General features: G+C 38.5%; 1 protein-coding gene across 1 annotated transcript in view; it reads right to left on the bottom strand.

The window, feature by feature from the left end:
* Nucleotides 1–22,065, bottom strand: part of TTC26 (tetratricopeptide repeat domain 26) — a 51,457-nt gene that overhangs the window by 27,733 nt on the left and 1,659 nt on the right. Inside the window, exons 2-8 of the mRNA XM_009895262.1 lie at nt 21,653–21,745; nt 15,183–15,297; nt 7,374–7,423; nt 5,630–5,775; nt 4,187–4,358; nt 3,714–3,788; nt 2,430–2,532 (exon numbers count right to left, since the gene is read on the bottom strand). Coding sequence (XP_009893564.1) covers nt 2,430–2,532; nt 3,714–3,788; nt 4,187–4,358; nt 5,630–5,775; nt 7,374–7,423; nt 15,183–15,297; nt 21,653–21,745 — 754 coding nt within the window. The remainder of the gene's footprint in view (nt 1–2,429; nt 2,533–3,713; nt 3,789–4,186; nt 4,359–5,629; nt 5,776–7,373; nt 7,424–15,182; nt 15,298–21,652; nt 21,746–22,065) is intronic.

Genomic DNA, 22,065 nt, shown 5'->3' with positions numbered 1-22,065 from the left:
CATGGGCAGTGCGGCTGCAGTCCTTGCCAGTGACGACTGGGGCAAAAAAGCCATTGAGTACCTCAGCTCTGTCTCTGTACCGGGTAACCAGTTCTTGCGTTTCCTTCTGGAGAGGGCCCACATTTTCCCTAGTCTTTCTTTTCTCGCTGACATACTTAAAGAAGGACTTTTTGTTTGTCTTAATGTCCCTGGCCAGATTGAGTTCTGTCTGGGCTTTAACTTGTCTAACCCGATTCCTGGTTGCTTGAACGATTCCTCAGTATTCCTCTCAGGCTACCCGCCCCTGTTTCCGTTCCCTATAGGCCTCCTTTTTTCTTTTGGTCATGTCCAGGAGCTCCTTATTCATCCATGCAGGCCTCCTGGCTTTTCTGCCTGCCTTCCTCTTTGTAGGGATACATCGCTCCTGAGCTTGGAGGAGGTGGTCCTTGAATATTAACCAACTTTCTTGGGCCCCTCTTCTCTCCAGCGCTTCAACCAATGGCACCATACCAAGCAGATTCAAATGTAACCATTAGCGCAAGGGAAGGGTTTCTTCTCTATTTGGCACTTGTGAGTTTGCACCTGGAGTACTGTGTCCAATTTGGGGATTCCTCCATCAAGACAGACATTGAAATACTGGAGTGAGCCCACCTGAGGGCTCCCAAGACAGGTAGGGGGCTGAGGAGAGATTGAGAGAACTGCATTTGCTTAGCTTTCAGAGAAGGCTCAAGGGAGAGCTTATCGCTATCTAAAACTAACTAATGGGAGGGTACAGAGAAGATGGAGACAGAGTCCATAGGGTGAGATGAAAGGCAGTGGACACAAGGTGGAGCAGAGGAAGTTCTGACTAGATGCTTGTCTGGACAAGGCTCTAAGGAACCGGATCTAATTGGACCTGCCTTGAATAAAATGTGCTCGAGATCTCCAGAAGATCCCTCTCACTAATAATCCGATTCTGTTATTTACCTAGAACTCTATAAATTCATACAATATAAGGCAGGCGATAACGTACTTTTAATAATATATAATTGTGACCATTTGAATTTACTTGAGAATGTATACTTAATTTACAACCATGATGAAATTTAAATAACCTCATATGAAATTTAAATAAGCTTATTGTCATTCTCTAGTATCACATAAAACAAAATAGGTAGAGAATTGCCATTTTGTGAAGACTGTGATAATTGCAGATTAGCAAAGTCAGATTAATTAGATTTTTATTGCACAGAATTAGCTGCAATAAGAATTCTGTAACTGCCAATAGTCATTAGTACTGAGATATTCTAAAATTTGTCAGAGTCTCAGCTGAACTGAAATGATGAGGCAGCGTTTCAATTGCACATGCAGACAAAAGAAGCAGTCTTGGATACAACTGAGCACCAGAGAACCAACTACAAAGATTAAGTGTCACCAACCTTGTTGGTTACAAATCATAAAGATGTTACTCAGAACGAGTACCTGGAATTCCAAATCAATCACACTATAAACACCTCAAAGAGCTTTTTCAATGTAATATGGTTATGTATGCTCAGATTCTCTGATGAACTTACTGGGATGCAAAGAATATAAAGTTGGTATGACTGACTTCTGCCAGCAGAATATATCTCCTTTTTTCCTGGTAATTTTTCAACATTTTGGAAAATAAAATCGCAGGCATGGACTTTATTTATTTAAAAACTAAGAAAAGACATTTTTCTGCTTTCAGATGCTCTGGTCATTTAAATGTATTTCACCGTGGCAAAATACAAGGCTTATAAGAAAGCAGTAGATGGAAAAGCGATCATCATGTCATCTTACATTAGATGAGTGCAATAAACACCTACTCATCACTCAGCCAGTCAACCCACTGTCGAATAAAGGAACACAGTAGGAGAATAGGAACGGCTCTGAAACTAAACTCAGATAAAAGTCAAAGGAGTCAGGCCAACTAAGGAGAGAAACAAGTAGAAAAATCCTTTCCAACTGATTCTGGCTACCTACCTGCATTCTTTAAGAATGGTATTAAATTTGGAATTAAATGTCTTGTTCACAAACTGTAGCCTTGTTCACAGCCACTTTGGCTCATAGTCTGTTTGTGCTGTATTTACAGAAATAGTCATCCTTGCCTTCATAGGACATATGCCTACCATTCTCACACATTCAGGCAGAGAGGTCCTCTCACTATAAACGTATAAACACCACCATCCCCAAAGCCATCTCCTGCAACCCAAGGAACCTTCAATACTCTGCTGAAGTAGATTTATTTGACTGCACACAATTAAAGCCCTTCTCTGCAAGCCATGGGAAGTCTTACATCACCATTTTCCAGAGGAACAGAAAATGAAATAAATTACATTTTACTGCAAAGAAAAAAAAAAAAAAAGGCATTTCATGGAATAGTCAGTTGATATCAAATGAATGAAAGTCATCCCCGAAGCTATGAAAGAGATGGAGGAAGGTGTATTTACCTTGCCGGAGATAGTAAATCACAAGATTCAGTCTTGCCTCGGGAATAACATCAACTAGAGGAGGCAGGACCTGCAAAGCCCCTTCTCCTCCTCGGAACACCACCTGCACAGAAAAGCAGCATATTGATAACTGTGTATTAAAATCTTGTCTATGATCTCTTAATTCAAGGAAATTAATCCTTAAATTCCTGTATTAGTAGGAAAAGGTCAGTGGTACTGGTATTAGCATAATCCCTTCTTTAATATAACTATAGAATTACAACTTGTGACAATCGTTATTCTGAAGAATATAAAATATTTAATCCATCAGTAAAGATTAACTTGTTTCAACTTTTAGCAGCTCAAACCAGTGATACATTATACATCAAAGATTTTAAAGAATAATATGGTCTCACAAGAGTGAGGGGAACACATACAGAGTTACAATTTGCTCATTCATATGGAAAAAAATAGGCTAACAACTACGTTTATTTAGAATGCCACAAGATTCTAAAATGATCAGGAGCAGTTGATTCTTTATACTTCAGCTTCACATGACAGTTCCTCCAACAAAATCTAACATACTTATCCAATAACCCACTAACAAAAAGACCGACATTCAAAATAAAGAATGTTAACTTACAAAAGTCCAATCTGAAAGCAGTTTTCTTGGGGAACAAAGCGTTAGCTTATTTGACTGCTCTTGAAAAATGACAAAGCAAGCAACTGCCCATCGTTAAATAAATCTACTGTTACTGTTTATTTAGCAAAGTAATATCATAAGTGCAGGCGATTAGAGACTCCTTTACTGCAGAACACCCAACACAACAACACAAGTATTTTGGCTTTTATCAGAATCTTTTTCCCTATGAACTTCTTGTTTAGTACTTTCTGGATAAAGACTGTTTTCTTAATTCCACTCACGTTTCTGTCATACTAAGTAAGAGTTCAGGGTAATGTATTCTGACTTGTTTCTACAGTGTCCTTATTGACTGGGCTCCACAAAATATCTTCCAAAGGTATTCTTACAGGACATGAATTATTTCAATATGCCTTCGGGGGTAAAAACAACAGGATTATTATTTTTTTGATACAGTCTCAAACTGATAGGGAAAAATTCCAGGAAAAAAAACCCCAACTTGATGGAACATTGATTATTCAGGTAGGATTTCTGGAATGGGATTCATATGGCAGCAGAGATTCAATTGGATCTACAATTCCCAAAATATTCCATTTTATGAATCATCAAGCAAAGCTCTACAAATGCCCGTAGTTCATATTAAATCCGAGAAATACATTACTCACCAGATTGTGCTTAATTAGCTCCTTACCAAACTCAAAAGACGATGAGGCACTGTCCGTCAAGTTCTTGAGCTCTGCCTGGAATTATGTACATTGCAGAAATTTAACATGAAAACAAAAGAGCACACAAGCTTCATATGAGCCCCAAAGCTTATAGAAAGACATCTCCAGCAGTGCTCGGTCACTGGAAGATTTTTGCTCTTCCACTTCTATGTGATGATTTTAGCAACTGGATAATACATATAGACACAAGGTCAAAAGTGGACTGGGAAAACTGTAAGACCACTGTGCACACCTGTGGACAGATGGTTTAATACCAGGGAAACTAAAATAGGTGACATTCCTAAGAGAAGGACACAATGACAAGGTAAAGGACGTTATCAACATTACTGATTAAGACAGATAACAAGGGAAAGAAACCTGTACGGAATCTTGAACTAAAATAAAGGTGAACTGAAGGGCTGTCCAATAGATACCTCAGCAGCCTTCCCATTGTAAAGTCGGAAATGGTTACAAGCCTTAAGGTTAAGAGCAATGGTGCTGTCAGGAACTTGCTGAAGATAAACAGCTAGCACTTCCTGTGATACATCATAGTAATCCAGTTTGTAATAGCATAAGGCCACATATACATTCAGAGCCAGGTATTCCCTGCAGGAAAGAGGATTAAAGAGAACATTTAAATCCCACCAGATAGTTATACTACAGAATATTAAAATCAGTGATAAAGCTCTCACATGTCTACACATCTTTTAAAAGCACATTAAACCTGGGGTTTCTGAGAAATGCTTAGAGCTTTTGGAGTTCTAGTTTGTTAGTTAAGATTGTACAGATCCATATCCACATTCATATTAGTTTTTTCTATTGCAGCTGTAAAGAATTACCTACAAAACTTTCGGTTTGGAAATCTGGCAACTTCACACTAAGGAAATGCAGAGAACATGAACACTGGATTTGGCCAGGCAGAATAGGATATTCTATCCAATACATGCAAAAACATTTAATATGCACATAAAAATTTCAAAATATTTTCATGCATTTTATTATTTTATACCAGGTACAATTATTTCAAAAAAATCCTTGCCTTCACAAGCTATCAAGCCAGAAGAACTAGAGATGGAAATAAGGCAGGCATTTGTGGAAACAGTAAGTAAAAGGATAATTCTTATGAAGGTTACTCGTTTAGCTTTGAGGGATTGCTTCCACAGGACTTGGAAGTTAAAAATCTCTTTTCCAAGCATTACACGACATACTTATATACATCATGATGGACTTCTCTGAAGCATTCAAGTGGAGATACTGCCAAAAGATAGCTATGTATTCTGGGACAGCAGTCTCTATTTTATTAAACAATTCTTCCAGTCACTTAAGAATTCCATTTGTTCCTTATTAAGTTCTGAACTAAGAACTTGCAGAATATGATAGGAAAAAAGAGCAACAAGTCTCATAGAAGGATAAGTAGAAATGGAAAGAATTTCAGACTGAAAGGAGTGCAAGGAACTCTTTACATAAAAACTAAGAACTGAACCCTTCTTAGAAAGGCTAAGGTGAAGGAGAAGTCAATCACAAGCGAGGGTCACCAGTCCAGCCATCAGAGGGGAAGAAAAGAAAAAGACATAGCAGATATATAACCATAGATCATTTCAGAAGAAGTAAGTAAGGAAATAAAAAAATAAAAAATCTCAGAATGAATTACATGAAAATATCACTAAAAGAAAGTAACAGAGACCAGACTTCTTTTTAAACATACAATTTTCAATAATGCCTTGCAATGAACAAAATTGAAGGGGCTACAACTTGTGCACATTTTGCAGTGGGAAAGGGACATAGTTATTGGCGAAAATTCCTACTTTCAAGCAACTAAATGAAATTCAAATACTGACAGTATCAGAAACACCGCAATAACGTTTAGAGATGCCCACCGATTATCAAGAAGAATGCGTTTGTAGATATCAATAGCTTCTTGGTAGTGGGACCGCATGTAGTGGATAGATGCCAAGCTAAGCTGATCTTCTGTAATGTCTTGCAGATTCTGGTGAGAGCTCATCAGTTTCTTCTCATCACTGAACTAAAAAGAGTGTGACACATTCTCAGAAGAGTTCCATGAGAAAAATGCTTTAATTAGCTGGATTAGTTTTGTCCTTACTGGCAAACAGCAGGTGATTTGTATTAAACATCTGGAAAAACTCTGCTACTTTAAAGCTAATTTGACCAGTGGAGAAAGCCAAACATTAAAGAGGCAGACCAGTTGAAACTAGATAAATGTGAGGCTAAAACTAAGTACATTTTCCTTTAAAGTGTGATTTAGACATAATTACATATCACATGCCTTGATGGATAGGAGGGGAAGAGCTGAATTAATTATTTCACAACACAAGATTTGACTGTTATTATTCAAGCCAGCAGAAATTTTGCTGTTTGTAGATCCAAATCTTATTTCTCATGGATAGCAGAAAAATGCAAGACTTGCCAACACACAAGCACTAATTTTCACAGGACTTCTTCACAGCACTAACAAATTCTCTCTAATCAGCCCCATAAAATTCCAGTTTCTCTTACTAAATGGTTTCTTTTTAAAAGCATTGCTGTACAGAACATAACACGCAAGGATAAAAACAAGGAACACAGTTAAACGTACATGTTATATTTGTATTACAATAGTGAAGTTGAGGGTATTCACCTAAATAGTCTATTCAGATCTCTTACTTATTCCAGTGCTTCACGTTGCTGGTTCTGCTGATTTAACACTAACTATGAATTTCTTTTACACACAAATTCTATCTTATGTATTTGTTTTTCATCTATTTGCTCAGTTTACTTCAAATCCTTCCCCCCCCCAGTGACAAAATGATACTCCAGTACGAAGGCAAGAGAAGTTGCTAAACAGAACTAAAAGCAATGGGCTTCATAGTTTCATAAACCCCTTTATTAGTTAAAGACTAACTAGATGAACTAGCAATTATTCAACTTCTCTTTATCACAGACACCTGTAAGTGCCAATGCCACTACAAAGATGTTTTAAGATTTCTCTGTACTTCACAGAGATTTAAGTAAAAAGAATGTGACATCAAAGCTAACATTCAGGACTTATAGCTTCACCCAAAACTGAGTCTCTTCAGTAGTACAATAGGAAGTACAAGGGAAGATAGCTATGTGTAGCAAGTGAAATAAGCACTTAATTGTTGTTGAAATTAAAGTAAATTTCATGCTATAAACAATATTACTTCTTGGATACTGAATGACTTAGGAGGATCAGTAATAGCATATAGACCATTTTGGTCAAATTGCTAAGTATAAGACAGCTGCAAGTTAGGAAGAATTGGTACACTTCAAAGAAAAATAAAAATAGTGACTTATACATTTCTGATTCTATTCAAGTTCCAGGTTCCTTGTCATCAAAAATACCATCGGGTCTTGTTGTATGACCTATGTGAAGTGCATTCATGAGACTTTCCTTAGATACATGCTGAGGGCATCTATTCTGAGATCACGTTTTCACACTTACTTTCTCCTCCACATTTTAATACAGTAGGACGGTTATGGAAAATGTTTGTTCTCCTGCCACCACAGCCAATTTAATTATTCTGCCAGGTTGTCAGCATAAATTACACATTACCAAATTGAAAAGAAAACAAACAAAGTGTAAGTGGAGAAATGACATCATACCTTATGTGCCAGGTGAAAGAGTAAACGGTTCTGGAGACGACTCTTAGGTGCTGAAAGGAAAATTCAGTAAGTATCGCTGCAATGAACAACTCTGGGTGTCTCTTTTTTATTTTTAATTCTCTTTCTCAATACACATGCATATTATTTCATTAACTAGCCCAAGTACAGTTCTTCACTGACACAGCCTTTGCAGGTCAAGCCCTGGGGCGGGCTCTACCAATTTTAGAGTGGTTTAAAGTCCTTCCTGCTTCCTGTCTTCATTCCCTGACCATTTCTTTTGAAATCCCTGTTGAAAATAACTTTTCTTTGGCCTCTGTCTTCCACGAGCCTTAAAAGTTTTATGAATTGCACTATCACTTCCCTGCCTTCTGGATAATTCTCTGGGGTTTTTTTTGTGACACACAGCACAGCATCTTTTCCAAAATAAAAAGCAGCAACTCATAATCAAGGCTCCTTCTACAATGTGTCACATTTGAAGTAAGTCGTGATTCCTAATTCCAGGAATCTTGTCAACTTCCAGTGTATTGCAAAACCCATTGTTGCTACCATTTTGTTATGTATGCACATTATATTACACTTAGTTCTAATATTTCTTCAGTCCTTAAGAACAAAAGGCACATGAAAGTATCCTGCAGTCAAAGCAGGTAAGATTCAACCTAAGATATGGTGAGAGTTTTAAGGCAGACGTCTTCCTACAGCCACTAAAGATCGTGAAATTTCTTGCTCTAGCAGGATTAGGAATTCCATATGATACAAATTGTTAACTGTAGAGCTTTAAGTCACTAGAGAGAGCCTTGTGTTTCACTGAAAGTGACAAAGGTCCTTGTCCAACAGAGCTATTAATTTCTTTTCAAGCGATCTTCCAAAAAGCCTTCCCTTGTTTCCTGTATTTTCTTTAGCCTACTCAGCTAATAAGCACTCTCATTCTTGCTCAGACCAAACAGCTGGCAACCTAAGTTCCACAGAAAGGATGTACACGGAATCTTTACAAAAAGCAGGATTACTTACTGTTTATGAGGCCACAAAAGTGCAGAGTTAGCAAAGCAATGGCCTGTAACACAAGGCTATAATTCTTCTGACATCCTGAACCATGAAGGAGGGCTCAAACCACCAAAACCTCTTCCCTGCCCCCCCTCCAAGATAGTATTCTCTACTAGTAAGTTAGATTTATTTTTTTTAAAGCAATTTAGGGAGAGATTTCCAGACTTCTCACTCTTTCTCCACATAGTAAGAAAACTTTGTAACACAGCGGACAATGCCAAAACCCAGGCCGTTCTCATCAGGTTGGCAGTGTACGGCTGTCCACCTACTTCTGACAGGTACAGCAATTATTTCTCCCCTTTCCTCTTTCCCAAGCTGTGTTATTTAACCGTGTTCCTAGAAAAAGAGGACAGTGGATTGTATCTTTAAAGAACTGCTAGAACAGAAAAGTCCCAAAAAGCAAAAGCGGTATGAGAGCATTCTCACAAAACCACATCATCTCGCAAGGTATTACTAACAGAGCATCAAGTTGTTAAGAACCTAAATGGTCTTCAATTTGGGATATATGTGGGGATTCTCATTAGCCTAATTATTAAAGAACAGAAAGGTTTTCTAATCTACAATCAATACTGTATAAGCAGCAGTAGTATAACTGAAAGGATACTACATTCTACAAATTATTTCATCTGTTGAGTTAGAAAGTTAGAGTACCTTAATTTAAATGCATGCTCTTCAAAATGTCAGCAATCACACTGTGGTAACTCCACATTTGCCCCACCATTAATTGACAGGTTTTAATATCAAAGTTTAGAAGGGCTGCACATGGACCCCACATGTGCTTTTGTGCAAAACTTAAACCAACCACAACCACCCTTTACAATTCAAAACACTTGGTCATCAAAGACTCTAAAAATACAAGCAGGACAGATTGTGGGATTTACACTGAAAATAACATATTGCGTAATCACAGTACTATGGGTAAAGACATCAATGTTCCTTTTTTGAGTAGCGTTTGGGTTTTGGGTTGGTTTTTTTTTGGGGGGGGGGGGAGGGGGGAGTTGTTCCTTTTTTTTGAGTGGGTTTTAGCATTAATTTCACTGTGAAAATTGTGACTTGCAAACAATACTCCCTCAAGAATCTAAACCGAGGAATTCTTGTTTCACTGATCAACCAATGACTGCAGTGCTGCCCTCGCAAACCTGGCATCTGATCTGACATCAAAATTATTATTTATTTCTTGGCAAAAGCTGGAGGGTTAGTCCACGTTATTTGACACCTAAAACTAGGCAAAAGATGAAAGCTGAGTGCTGATGGTGTGCAGGGATAGACATATGGAGGGAGAATAAATGTCTTGCTTCGTAAGATATTATATGATACTATCTATTTGATATTCTTTAAAGAAAGACACTTCTACCTAATTCCAGCCATAGAAGGAGAGAGGCAAAAAACAAAAAAAATATAGTCCTGTTCATACAGTAAGCAGAACCACGAAAACATTCAATATCAGCAGTTTCTTTTCTCCCAGCGCCAAATGCATTTTTTGAGGAAGACAAGGAAACACATGAACAAGGTCAGATTAGTTTCCAGAAAGAGTTTGGTTATGAATATTGGATAAAGCTGCTGTCAATCACTGGAGCAGGAAGTGATACAACTGCCTCATCAGAGATAATGATTTTTAAGGGACTTCAGGCTTGTTCTTTTATTACTCTCTGCTGCTGCCAAATTTCATTGTCACTGATCTATTAATGCCACAAGGAAGCAACAATCTTCTTTTCCTTTACTTTTTCAAGAAGATGACTGTACAGTTTTGTTCGGGTGGGGTTTTTTTGTTTGTTTCTTTTTTGTTGTTGTTGGTTTTTTTTTTTTTTAATCACTACTAAGCAATCTAGGGATCATACCAAACATGATGACAATGCCACATGGCAAACTCAACCCTGCTCCAGGTCTAGTATTGGCCTTGTGCTGAAGACATCAGTGAAGTAGCTGGATAGGATATATCTCTTTCCAGCAAGGAAACACGCCGATATTCCTACACTATAATATTTGTTATGATCAGTGCTAATGTTCCAGCCACTAAAGTCATAGTTGACATTGATCTTAAAAAAAAGTGTTCTGTATATTTTTATGTGCTGACACTGAACAGGCACCTACTGAAGTATTTGTTCAAATATAATAAACAGCTACAATAAGAGGAAGACAGTTATCTTCACAAGTTACTAAACAAGAAGTTAAGCCCCCTAGAAATGGCAGCTCATACTCAGAACTTGGTAGGTTCTATATTGGTGCCACAGGCAGTAAGGCAATGAAATACAGTCATGGACAATCTGGCATTTGTGCTCTCTCGTAAGAGTGCAAGGCAACGTTGACCATGCATCCAGCATTAACAAATCCCACAGCAAACATAATGCATACGCTATAGCAGCACTTCACACATTAAGAGATGTAGAACACATCTTAAACATACATAGCAGGAGCTGGTAGGAATGGAATAGTGCTCAGAAGGCTCCAGACTGACAGCACAGAAAATATGACCAGAGGAAACCTTATTCTCCTGTCCTTGAGAAACAACTCCCTGCTCACCTGAGTACAGTAGCTGAATGAAGCCCTCTGTGCCTCAGAACCACAGTCTCACTGGTGGAGGGAAAATGCAAGGGTATGGGAAAAGTGATCGGAAAAAACATGGTCCAACAGTGACGTTCACACTAACACACACTTGAATAGCTGAACTGTTTAGAATTTTCTTGAATGAAATTTACAGAGGACATTCACTGAAATTTTCCCATTCCCAAAATAATTAAAAACAGTTCAACTATGTTCAGTTACTTGTAATATACAGACATTTCATTTCAGTCATGTAAGTTAAAAGATCATTGAAGCAAAACCCTATCAATTATTCCTGTTCTGTAGCTTCCACTATATTTTAAAAAGTAAAACAAGAAAATAAGGTCAGTAGTTGAAAGCTGAAATATTGATAAATTGGTATTTTCACTTGCACACTTTGAAAGTTCCATATATCAAACCCTGCTGGTTCAAAACCACAGCTAAAATGCAATGAAAATGAACTACTGTTCTCAAGAAATACAGTACAAGCAGAAAGCAGATAATTTTGCATGTAGGCGAACACGCAGTCTAAAGAAAAAGAAAACACAGCAACTTTTCCATGACTGCTTGTAACTGTACATTTTCACTGGTGACAACTATCTGACACCTGGCAAACACTGGTACATGCGTAAGCAAAACTGGTTTGGAAAATGCCATTGTTTTTCCTAACCCATTTCTGTTCTGCTTTTGTACAATATTGCTTCTTTTGGCACAGGCTGTGAAACGAGAAGTATCTCTGTTCAGTTAAACCACATTCTGATCTGACGCGTGCAGAGTTGTGAAGAAGTAAAGTAATTACAAAGCTTTGCCCACCAAAAATCAGAAGGGAAAAAAAAAACCACCAAAAAACCCCAAACCAAAACATTTTAATGACTGCTTCAGGAACACAACCCTGTCTGTGCATGTATCTTAAATTTAATTGTAAAATTCTGTTTATCCTAAAAAGACTTTTTCATAACAGATTTAACTGCAGCCCCACTTACATGCACATTTTGTGGTTTAAGAGAACACTGTTAGTTCTTGTGTTTTTCGTAATGCAGTGCTAGCCAATGGCTTCTCAGAGCACTATGCAGGCTTCTAAACACTAGGATCCATTGCCAGGATCAGCATGCAAGTGTGCCAGGCTGAGCTTCTGGTTCTTGTCCTTTGCAAGGCACAGGAACTGGGAATGCAACATGAGATTATGTTTTTTTATAATTAAAAAAATAGTAATTTGTTACTATTATTTGTTAAACCAAGGTGAAGACTTTCAGCCTCATTATCCCAAAACTAGATGGGCTAGCACAGAGCATGGCAAACATATGTTCAGACAATGTATGTACACAGTGTACAATGTACACAGATGCAAAAGGAGTAAACAAAGCATCGCTTGGCAGCTTCACTATGGGATGACTATGAAACAAACAGTAGCTGACTTGAAGTAAACTCTACCTTCACCTCAGATCCAGGAACATTAGTAACTGTAGTGTAAGGCAAAATGCAGGCAAAAAGGAGAAGCCAGAAATATCTGAAATGAATTTGGAAGAGAGCCTAGAGGAGATAAAGTACATCTGTAATGAAAAACCTTCAAAGAAGGATTTTTCTTTATTACCTTTTTGCTCTACTTCTTAGGTTGTATTTGCAGTAATTCTTGTTTATATGGCTTTTGATAACACAGATTTGTTCTTTCCTGAGAGTATGTACCATGAAGTTTTAATTAAGTAATGAGAAGCTAAGAGAATGCTTCACATCTATTATAAATAAACGTAAAGCCTTGCCCCACAAAAGATTGTGGACTACATGTCTTGTATGAAATGCAATAATTACCTCATGGCTTTTAATGCTAATTTCCCAATTTTTAAGTATCCTGCATATTTTTCCTCAGACAGTTAACAATAATTTTCTTAAGCAACAGCAACAGTACATGGCAAGAAGGAACTTCTATTTGATTTCCAGATATTTACATGTTTGCGTGGAAAATCTATTCCAGAAAGCCAGCTGACATATATGTTCCCTTTCACACAGAGATTCTATCACTGAGGGAATTTAGATCTATAGCTGAAAATAGATTATTTCTCCATCATTTGTTTTAGCTCTATGCTACTTTCAGGAGCTTAGCATAACGGCGGCAATAAACAGCAAGCAGTATGCAAGAATTCAGGCAAAATAATCCCAAAATAGCAATGGTAAGCAGCCCAACACTAACACCATCTATGACATTTTTTCAGCAGTATTCAAGGTAGTACTGGATAAATGGTGTTCTTCTAGAGACTTCACCTGTTGTATCTATATCCAGTGAAATATTTTGCTTCTTCCGGATCTTTGCAAAACCATGGAAGAGATCAGAAGATGTCACGGCATCAGCTGTCAATAATATATTGCAAACGGCCATAACTGATGCAATCCTAAGATGTAAAAAAACCTGAAAGAGGATCTCTTGAGTGAAAATAAAATGATCCAACCTCAATGTAAGAAATACTGAAGTGATGGGAGTGGAAAGAGGAATATACAACACTTAGAAGCCTTCAATGGAGAAAGGACAAGTGTTACAAATCCTCAGCTGTGACTGCCTCCCCACCAAGCTTAAGTAGCCAGAAATCATCGCTATCATAGTACTCACAAGAAAGGTTTAGTACCTCACGATAAAAACTGGCATGCTGTCCTTCTTAAACAATTATATAAAATCCAGATCTGGTATTACTAGTGTGAGAACTCCATTATTCTCTGTTCCCTCTGTCAGCTACACTCCTTACTTCTTGCACTCCTTTCTTAATATTCCTGCCTTTGCCTCCAGCATCCGAGTGCCACTAACCGCACCCCCTACCCTGCCACTCACCATGATACTATAAACTAATCTGAAGTGGCATGAAAAAATTAACCTTCCCTCATTTCCAGCTCAGAGTTAATGAAGGTGCCTGCCCAGCTGTGTATCTGTCATCTCTAGAATGGATTACTGTAATTCACATGATGTGAAGCTGATGACAATGACTCCAACTGGTACAGGATGCAGCTGCTTGCTTCCCCCATGGTTTAGGTCATAGTGACACCTCAAGCTCTATTGCCCAATTATTTTTAGATTCCAGTTCAAGTCCTAGATTGTAATCTCCAAAGCTCAAATTTGTGGTACATTAAAGATTAAATTATTATCTGTGAACAGTAGAAATTTACACACCTCTTGAACAATAAAGGTAACAAAGTTCTGCATGGAATTTTTTACAGTTGGAAACAAAACATTTCCAGCTGTGGGACTGGAGCTCAGTATGATCTTTCACAGGATTTTAAAGGGATACAAGAATCTAATTATTTCTAAAAAAATACTACAATACTGTCCTTTTTGAAGGCACTCCGCTCCTCCACAGTAGCAGAAAGTACACAATTATTTCCTCCCTATCCTATTTTCAGCCCAAGAGTAGAAGACTAAAGAAAGGAGAAAACCCATACTTCAGTGAGAGTTTTATCCTAAAAAGGCAAGAGTCACAAGCTGACTAAGAACTTCACTATTATTAATTCTACTTAGAAAGCACTGAGATACTATGGTTATGGGAAACAATATAAATCAGTAAGATAAATAGGAAGTGATGGGTAACAAAATTAAATTGCAGAAACATTTCTAGGCAGTAAAAATTGCCTTGGAATCTAATCCATTCCTCTTTAAATGATCCCATGCATATTCAGATTAAAGTAGAACTGTAACACTTTGACTGCAGTGAACTCCACACCTTGAAGAATCACATACCTAATATCTTACTTATAAGGCAACAAGACCACATACTAAGTCACTCAAACTATGTAAACAGAGTTTACATAGTGTTTGTCCACATCAAGGAGAATGCTGAACTCTCTCAGATGCTTTTTTTTTTTTGATAATTTCACCAGCCTAATTAGCTTCATCTGCACTGGCTCAGAGACATGGAATCAGTCAATTTTTGTTGCTGGTCAGCATATGCTGGGGTTTTTATTTGGAAATTAATAAGAGAAATTATTTTCCAGATGCTTCTTTCAGTTCCAGCTGCTCCACCTGCCCAAGGTATTTTTAGGAAGCAAACTGCATCACAACTCTTCGGTCAAATGAAGAAAAAAAACAAACAACAAACAAAAAACCCACAACCAAAAAACCTAAACTCAAACAACTTTGCTAAAAAGTATCCTTTATTCCTCTGGAAAAAAAGCATTGAATACTTTTGCTGGAAATCACTTTAAGTGGCCAAGTCAACAAGTAGTCCTTTCCATCAGAGGCATACATCTCACCTTTCAAGGCTGCTTGTTCAGCTTGCGTATACATTCCCAGAAAGAAGTATGTACAGGCAAGGTTCACCCAAACATCTGGATTGCAAGCTGGTTGGTTGGTTAAGGCCTCATATTCCTGTAAAAGAAGAGAGGGATGATTTTTAAAAAATGTGTAATAGCACAGACTTTTATTAAGTATCATTCTTTCTTCTACCGTTTTACAGCGTATCATTAAATTATTGAGATCACAGGACTTATTCACAAGTTCACTGGAGTTCTTACAACTAAATTATTACATTTTAACCTAAGATATGTCCTCAACTCTTTTTTTGTTTACACCAATAGAACAGACAATGGGGACAAGCAGCACTATAAATCTTCGCTGTAGGAGCATGAATTCTGTCACAATTGAAGTTATAAATATATAAAAATTATTTATATTATTAATTTATGTATAATTATATTATTTAATATATTAATCTTTTATAAATAAGTTATAAAGGCACCAACATAACCAACTATTCCTCAGTCTTTTCTGATGCTTTCCTAACTTCTCCTACAGTCAAAGACTGGGAGCCATAAACACCAGGGAAATCTTTGTGAATACTTACTGGAGCAAGCATTAAACATGTTTTTACAAACCTGTGTCTTAGTATAGACAGTGGTCTCCAAGGTGAGGTGTGCGCACTCCAGCAGTTGTGCAAGACAATACCATCAGGTACAGGAAGAAAATTTTTTTGGTACCATTAATAAACACTATTTAAAAAATACTTATTTTAGTTATTTCATCCTTATCTCATCCTTTTTTAATTCATATTTTTGTGTATGCCTTATAATTGTATAATATATTAGTACAGTAGTATACATATATAATTTATGAATATATATGTATACATGTATATTGGTGGTACGTGCTCAAAAATTTTTTACTGATAGGGGTGCAAGAACAAAATTGTTTGGAGACCACTGCATTAAAATACAAGCCTACAAGTTGGTATAGGGCAAATTCAAGATTTCCTAATATATAAAGATGTAATTATGGTAAATATTACTAAACTGTTCTCAACGTCACCATTTCCCATTTTAAGATTTACAGCCAACAGCTATAGAAAACCACTAGATACCATATTATGATATCTTTTACAAATCCACATTCATTACATGTCCCTTAATACTGTCACATACACTGATTCACTTCTTGCTATTTGTGAAATAGTAAAAACTTAACAGATCAATCTTTCAATCTACTTTTTTAATGAAGGAAAACTTTGCAGCTACCAAACAGTGATATTCCTGAAGATAAATATCTTTGCTCTGTGTAACAATAGGTACGAAAAACAGAGGCAGGGAGACCTCTTGATGCCTTTTTTTTTCCCCTCTATCAGGTTTCTGTTAAATTACTAGAAAGGACCATCCCAGTTAAAGTGCCTCTTGCTGGTGCTCCTGCTCTCCATCCAGCCATGTCCAACAAGAAGCATAAAGCAAAGCAGGTAGGTTCCTGTGAAGTTCTTACAAGACTTGCTGAAAGAATGCCATCCACATACTCCCAATCACCATCAGCCTCTTGTCCTTCCCAGCAACACGACCCCTTGCCAATTCTGTACTCTTCCTTCAAATATATGAATTGGAATTTCCCCTCAGTCAAGGGAGAGTTTACCAGATTGTGCCACTATGGCGGAAAACTTCTTACCTCTTGGAGAAAGGCACAAATGTGTATATATAGCACTAGATAAAATAAACCATGCCCAAAGGACAGCGAATCCCAAGAACTGACAACAATGAAGTTTATAGTTTGCAAGCATAAATAACTTTTTTTTTTTTTCTGTTGCCAAGTGAAAGTAAACTGCACTCCCAAACAGAGAAGATAGTGGTAAGGTATGCCCTTAAAAGCCATCTCAGTCTTGCTAGTACTTCAGGGACTAGCTGTCTTTCAAGAAGATTTAAAATAAATAAATAAATAAAAATTAAAAAAAAAAACAAAAACAAAAAACAAAACCCCCAAAATATTTACATAGAGGCCAACCTTTCCTTCTGAGGCCAGTTCAATCTTGACATAGGCCTGTCACAGAGCTCTGAGAGTCAGGGCACTGCTATTTATTGCGACCATCTGGAATCTTTCAAAATCCCTTCAGATTAAATGCACCCAAAGGTCTCTTTCAGCTATGGCTTCAGGCAGATTAATTAGAAAAGACAAAGTGCATAAACACAAGTCGTGTTCTGGCTTGGCCATTCAAAGCAAGCAATAAATAAAGAGTGCTCTAGCAGTACCAATGTGAATCTATGGAAACACAGCAAATAAAAATGAGGACTATTAGTGCTCTTTACCCTGTAGTTCTGGGCCATGAGCCCAGATTATGTGCTGCTGCCCCTTTCCTCACTAAGCGGCATTCAACATGAGTCTCTCAGAGACTACTTCACAAGAGCTTTCCCCCTCTCCTTGCCAAAACACCTACAAAACCAAACTAACTAAATACTCCAAAAGCTTTCCCAACAGTCAACACGTGCCATATTTTCGCCAACCAGGGGCATAACAACTTCTTGGTATTTCACCCTGCTCCACGTCTTGCCCGTATCATGAGACACATGTACTTTTCCTAAAAGCAGGCTGCCAGGTTGATTGCCTACAACCATGGACACTTACTGACAACAATAAGGCCAGCAGGATTCTGCTTGGTTTCCTTATTACTTGTCTGGATTCATCAAGCCCATAAACACAGATCCTGAAGAGCCAAAAACCAGGCCAACCTATGGGGCTGCCCCACAAGTACTCAAAGGAGGCGTGGAAATACTCATCGTAACCTGGCAACAGTCGTGACATAGAAGCTGAGAGAACTTCCCTGCACCAAAAATCCATCTTTTACTTCCTAGCTTCAGCTGTCAAAGTTGAATGTACCTGTCTTCTCATACTTCCAGTAGAAGTACTCAAGGAAGATCCGTTACTGCTTATGGATGAACCATTACCCCAGTAAAGCCCTGTTCCTTTCATGATTTACCATTTGACTGAAATTATCCTGAGCAAAGTCAGGGCAGACAGGAGGTCCTGTCCAGTCAAGAGGTGGAATGACTCCTGATTCTCTGCTAGGAAGGAGGTGGCAGATAGGAGAGACTGGTAGAATGGCTGACTTTAGTTTGTGAGATTTTGACAGAAACAATGCACTGAAGGCTCTGGCCCAGGGATCCTGCTTTGCTCTCACACGTGCAGCCGATGAGCCAAAATGGCATTACCACCAGTCTGGCAGCTGCACCATGCCAGCATCCTGTGTGTCTAAGCCCAGTCAGAGGGTGCAGAGTGCAAATGTGAAACTTGTTCTCAATCCCAACCTAGCAGTGCACGTGCCCTTGCCAACTCCTCTCTTAAATTGTCAATACCTCAAATAAGTCTTATAACCCTCCCTTTCCTAGGCCTTAATCAATTTATAAGATCAGGCAGCTCAGAAACAGAATCATCACACTGATGCTCTGATTCTGGTCCTTGGGTGACACTGGGAAATTTTTCAGGAAAGGTTTAAGACTAATGCTATGAACAAGTCATGGCAGAAAGACAGGTGGGTTTTCCCCATTAGGGATCGTAGATGTGGAAGTCTCCAGAAAACTAATTAGATGCTGCCATCCACTAGGGGAGTTCTGGTTGCCACATGATGCCCAGAAGACACTAGCCACTCAGTGTTAGTAAAAATCAATTTGTTAGTGAAGGAAGCTGACAGTCCACAGAGGGGGACTGCCACCATGATTGCTGGAAGAATTGATTCCAGTGCGGTACCATTTGTAAACTGGTGTACAGCAGTAGGAATGATCCTACCAGACCAGTGTCAGTGGCATATCCTTTGAGAAAGGCATCTCCCTATTAAGAAAGTGAAAGTGTGACGCTTGTGAAGCTAAGGTTAGCACTCTACCTTGAGAACAACTGACTATTGGTGTGCCTATGATAAGACAATGTGAATTCTCTCATATGAATGTGCCAGATATTTTGCTGTCATTCTCTCTGAAGATATTCTTGGAGCTGGAGGTCTGTGTGTTTTTCATTTTTTCCCTGCTTCCCCCAGTAGTGGATGACAGCCACCTCACCCCAATTCCCAACCCTCTCCAAAAGCTGCAATGCAACCAGCATGTCTGGCTCACTATGAAAGTATCATTATAAAGAAAAGGATTATTGAGCTGCATAATTTCTGAAGATTCTCATCAGGTATATGGAATATAAATCATGAACTGGGAATATAGTGACAACTATGCGCTGTCACTTGCAGGCACTTAGGACCGTGAATCTTTTAGATTGTGTGTAACGTCACTCTGGAGAATTCTGCAGAATCTTCTACCCATAGTATTTTATTTGCAGTGCTCTTGGCACTCCTCAAAGTGTGCTGCAAGATCTAGAGGGTATAGATAATCAAGGAATTTGTCCTTGAGAATACAGCAACAACGCCTCTGTAACATAGCAGAGAAGATACAGCATTACACTTCAACCTTGAAGCTGATAACTGAAAGGCAATTCAGCCTCCACAGTCAGCACTCTTTGCCTTGATTACTACAGGCTTGGGAACAGAACCGTATTCTGTCCCAAAAGAAGCGAGGCTGAGACGCACAGGCTCATTTCCCACATGCCACCACAAAATGACAAAGTTATCAGGACTCATTACTGTGCCAAAAATCAGTCGTAAATCTGAAAAGATAGGCCCTGTGATCTCTCACTTAAAACACACACACAAACAAACTGACCACAAACCATGCATACAAACCTTTTATTGTCCTTACATGGGCAGAAAAACAGGAAAAAGAGGATTATGTTGCAGTTTTTAAAAGCCTGAATCAACAGCATCATCTAGTGGTGAATCAAACACCTCATACAAAACCTAATCTCTAAAAAAAAATTATAAAAAAAATAATGCTGTTATTCTTTTGTTGAAGGAAACATTTAAAATCTACTCAGGCTATAAAAGCACCTACTGGGTATTCCAAATAGCTTGCAATTCCTTTGAAATAAGTTCTGCTCTTTTTCATTTGTATACAAACATTTTTCTTTTTTAAACTTTCACTCCCTATTAACACGTAACATCTAGATATAAATTAACTACAGCAACTGATCATTACATTCCTAATCTTTAAATTCCACAACTCTAAACATGAATATTAAGTTACTACTACGCCCTATACTACTACTCTACATTCTATACCATGTATCCTGTCAGTTTGATTCATTGAGCATTTCTAACATCTCCAATGGATGTCTCCTCTTCAGTTTTTTAAGGGGGAAAGTGCCTTGTGAACTTACTCAGACGCTTTAGAAATTCTATTTCTGCCTCACATATGAATCTTGTGCACATGACCATGTATCACAATTGTTAAACACCTACTTTATCTGAGAGAGAAAATACAATCGCTGTTCTATAATCTGTTTCTTTATGGTTATTTTCTTTTGTTAATACTTTAAATTATCATCCGTTTTTAATATTTCTTCCAGGGAAAGCAAGTTAAGACTGCAAAACCAGCTATACTTCACAATGAATTGTGATGGAGATCTCCCCACCTGACACTAACATAAGCCTTAAACGGTGTGGTACAGCATGGTACAGGCCCAGCAATTTGCATCTGTAGGAACACAGCAATGAGACAAACAATACTCGGGCAGACTGAGTTGTTTTCAAATCTTCACTAGCTTATACACAGCCTTGTAGGTATCACCACAACACTCCCTGTTCTGGTGTGCACACTGATTCCAGCCCTTGGAGGTACAGAGCAAGGCAGACAACAACAATTTAAGACTTCTACAGAGAAATATGCTAGCACAACTGAGAAGCTAAAGGGATCCCAGGGACACTGGCAACAAATCGATTTGCAACAAACTGAGTTTCATTGGTGACACAAACGGACGCAAGAGAAAGAATTGCATATGGACTCATACACTGAAAGAGACACAACAGCACTGACCGGTGCAAGTATTAAAAATGTACACATATTTGAATAATCAACACATCCTTTAGTAACTTAAAGCTTTTGGAGAATAAGAATGTGTCATTTAACTGAATTGCCAACTACAAGAAAACATACAGAACAACAATAAAGTATATTAAATGGCCAAGGGCATCGACCTCTAAGGGAAGAATTAAAAAAGCATGCATATTAAAGATAAGCTACACAATGAAGACAAGGACATAATTAAACCTGAAAAACAAAACTGTGGAAAGCTAGCTGCAAAAAGGGCATGGAAGATTTAGGACACAAACTATGGCATTTAAAAGGGCACATTAGGCTATCGAGCCTAGTATTAAATCAGACAGTAGGTAAAATTAATAAAGGTCTACTTTCATAGGCAAATACCTTTTTTTTTTTTCCCCAATCCAAACTGCTTTCCACAGTGTCTGCTTTATTACCACACATTTGTACCTTAAGTAGCTGACAGAACGGTTCCTGATTACAGAACATCTTTCTCCTGTTGCCATAGCTTTATCACAACACCCCGATTTCCAGTCTCGGGAAGCAGGATTTCCTCACTTTACCTCCAGTGCTCTCTTGTAGTCACCCAAATGAAAGGCAGCGTATCCGATCCACAGGTCAGCATCCTCCTCCTGCTCGCCCACGTGCCGTTTAAACTTTGTAGAGAAGAAGGAACGTAAGAATTCCGTCAGCTGCCACACAGTTTATAAAGCCCCACAGATAATCAAAGCAATACCGGGCCGTCTTGGACCACGGGTGGTTTGACAGCGGTGGGTATTGCTGCGGTGGAGCTGCTCCCCCCTTCCGAGGGAAGCGGCAGGCAACCCTCACACGCCAAACCTTCTGCGAAGGGAGGGAAAAAGCGGCGGCAACAGGGCCCAAGAGGGGGCGGGAAGGAGGCGACGAGGACACAGGGCAGGGGAAGGGCTCCCCCGCCCCGCAGCCCCGTCGGGCACCCGCCGTAGCAACGGCGGCA

Source organism: Charadrius vociferus, unplaced genomic scaffold (genome assembly GCF_000708025.1).
Source record: "Charadrius vociferus isolate BGI_N301 unplaced genomic scaffold, ASM70802v2 scaffold251, whole genome shotgun sequence".
In the NCBI taxonomy this organism is placed as follows: domain Eukaryota; kingdom Metazoa; phylum Chordata; class Aves; order Charadriiformes; family Charadriidae; genus Charadrius; species Charadrius vociferus.
Note: the sequence above shows the minus strand (reverse complement) of the source record. Positions and strands in the feature narration are given on the sequence as shown.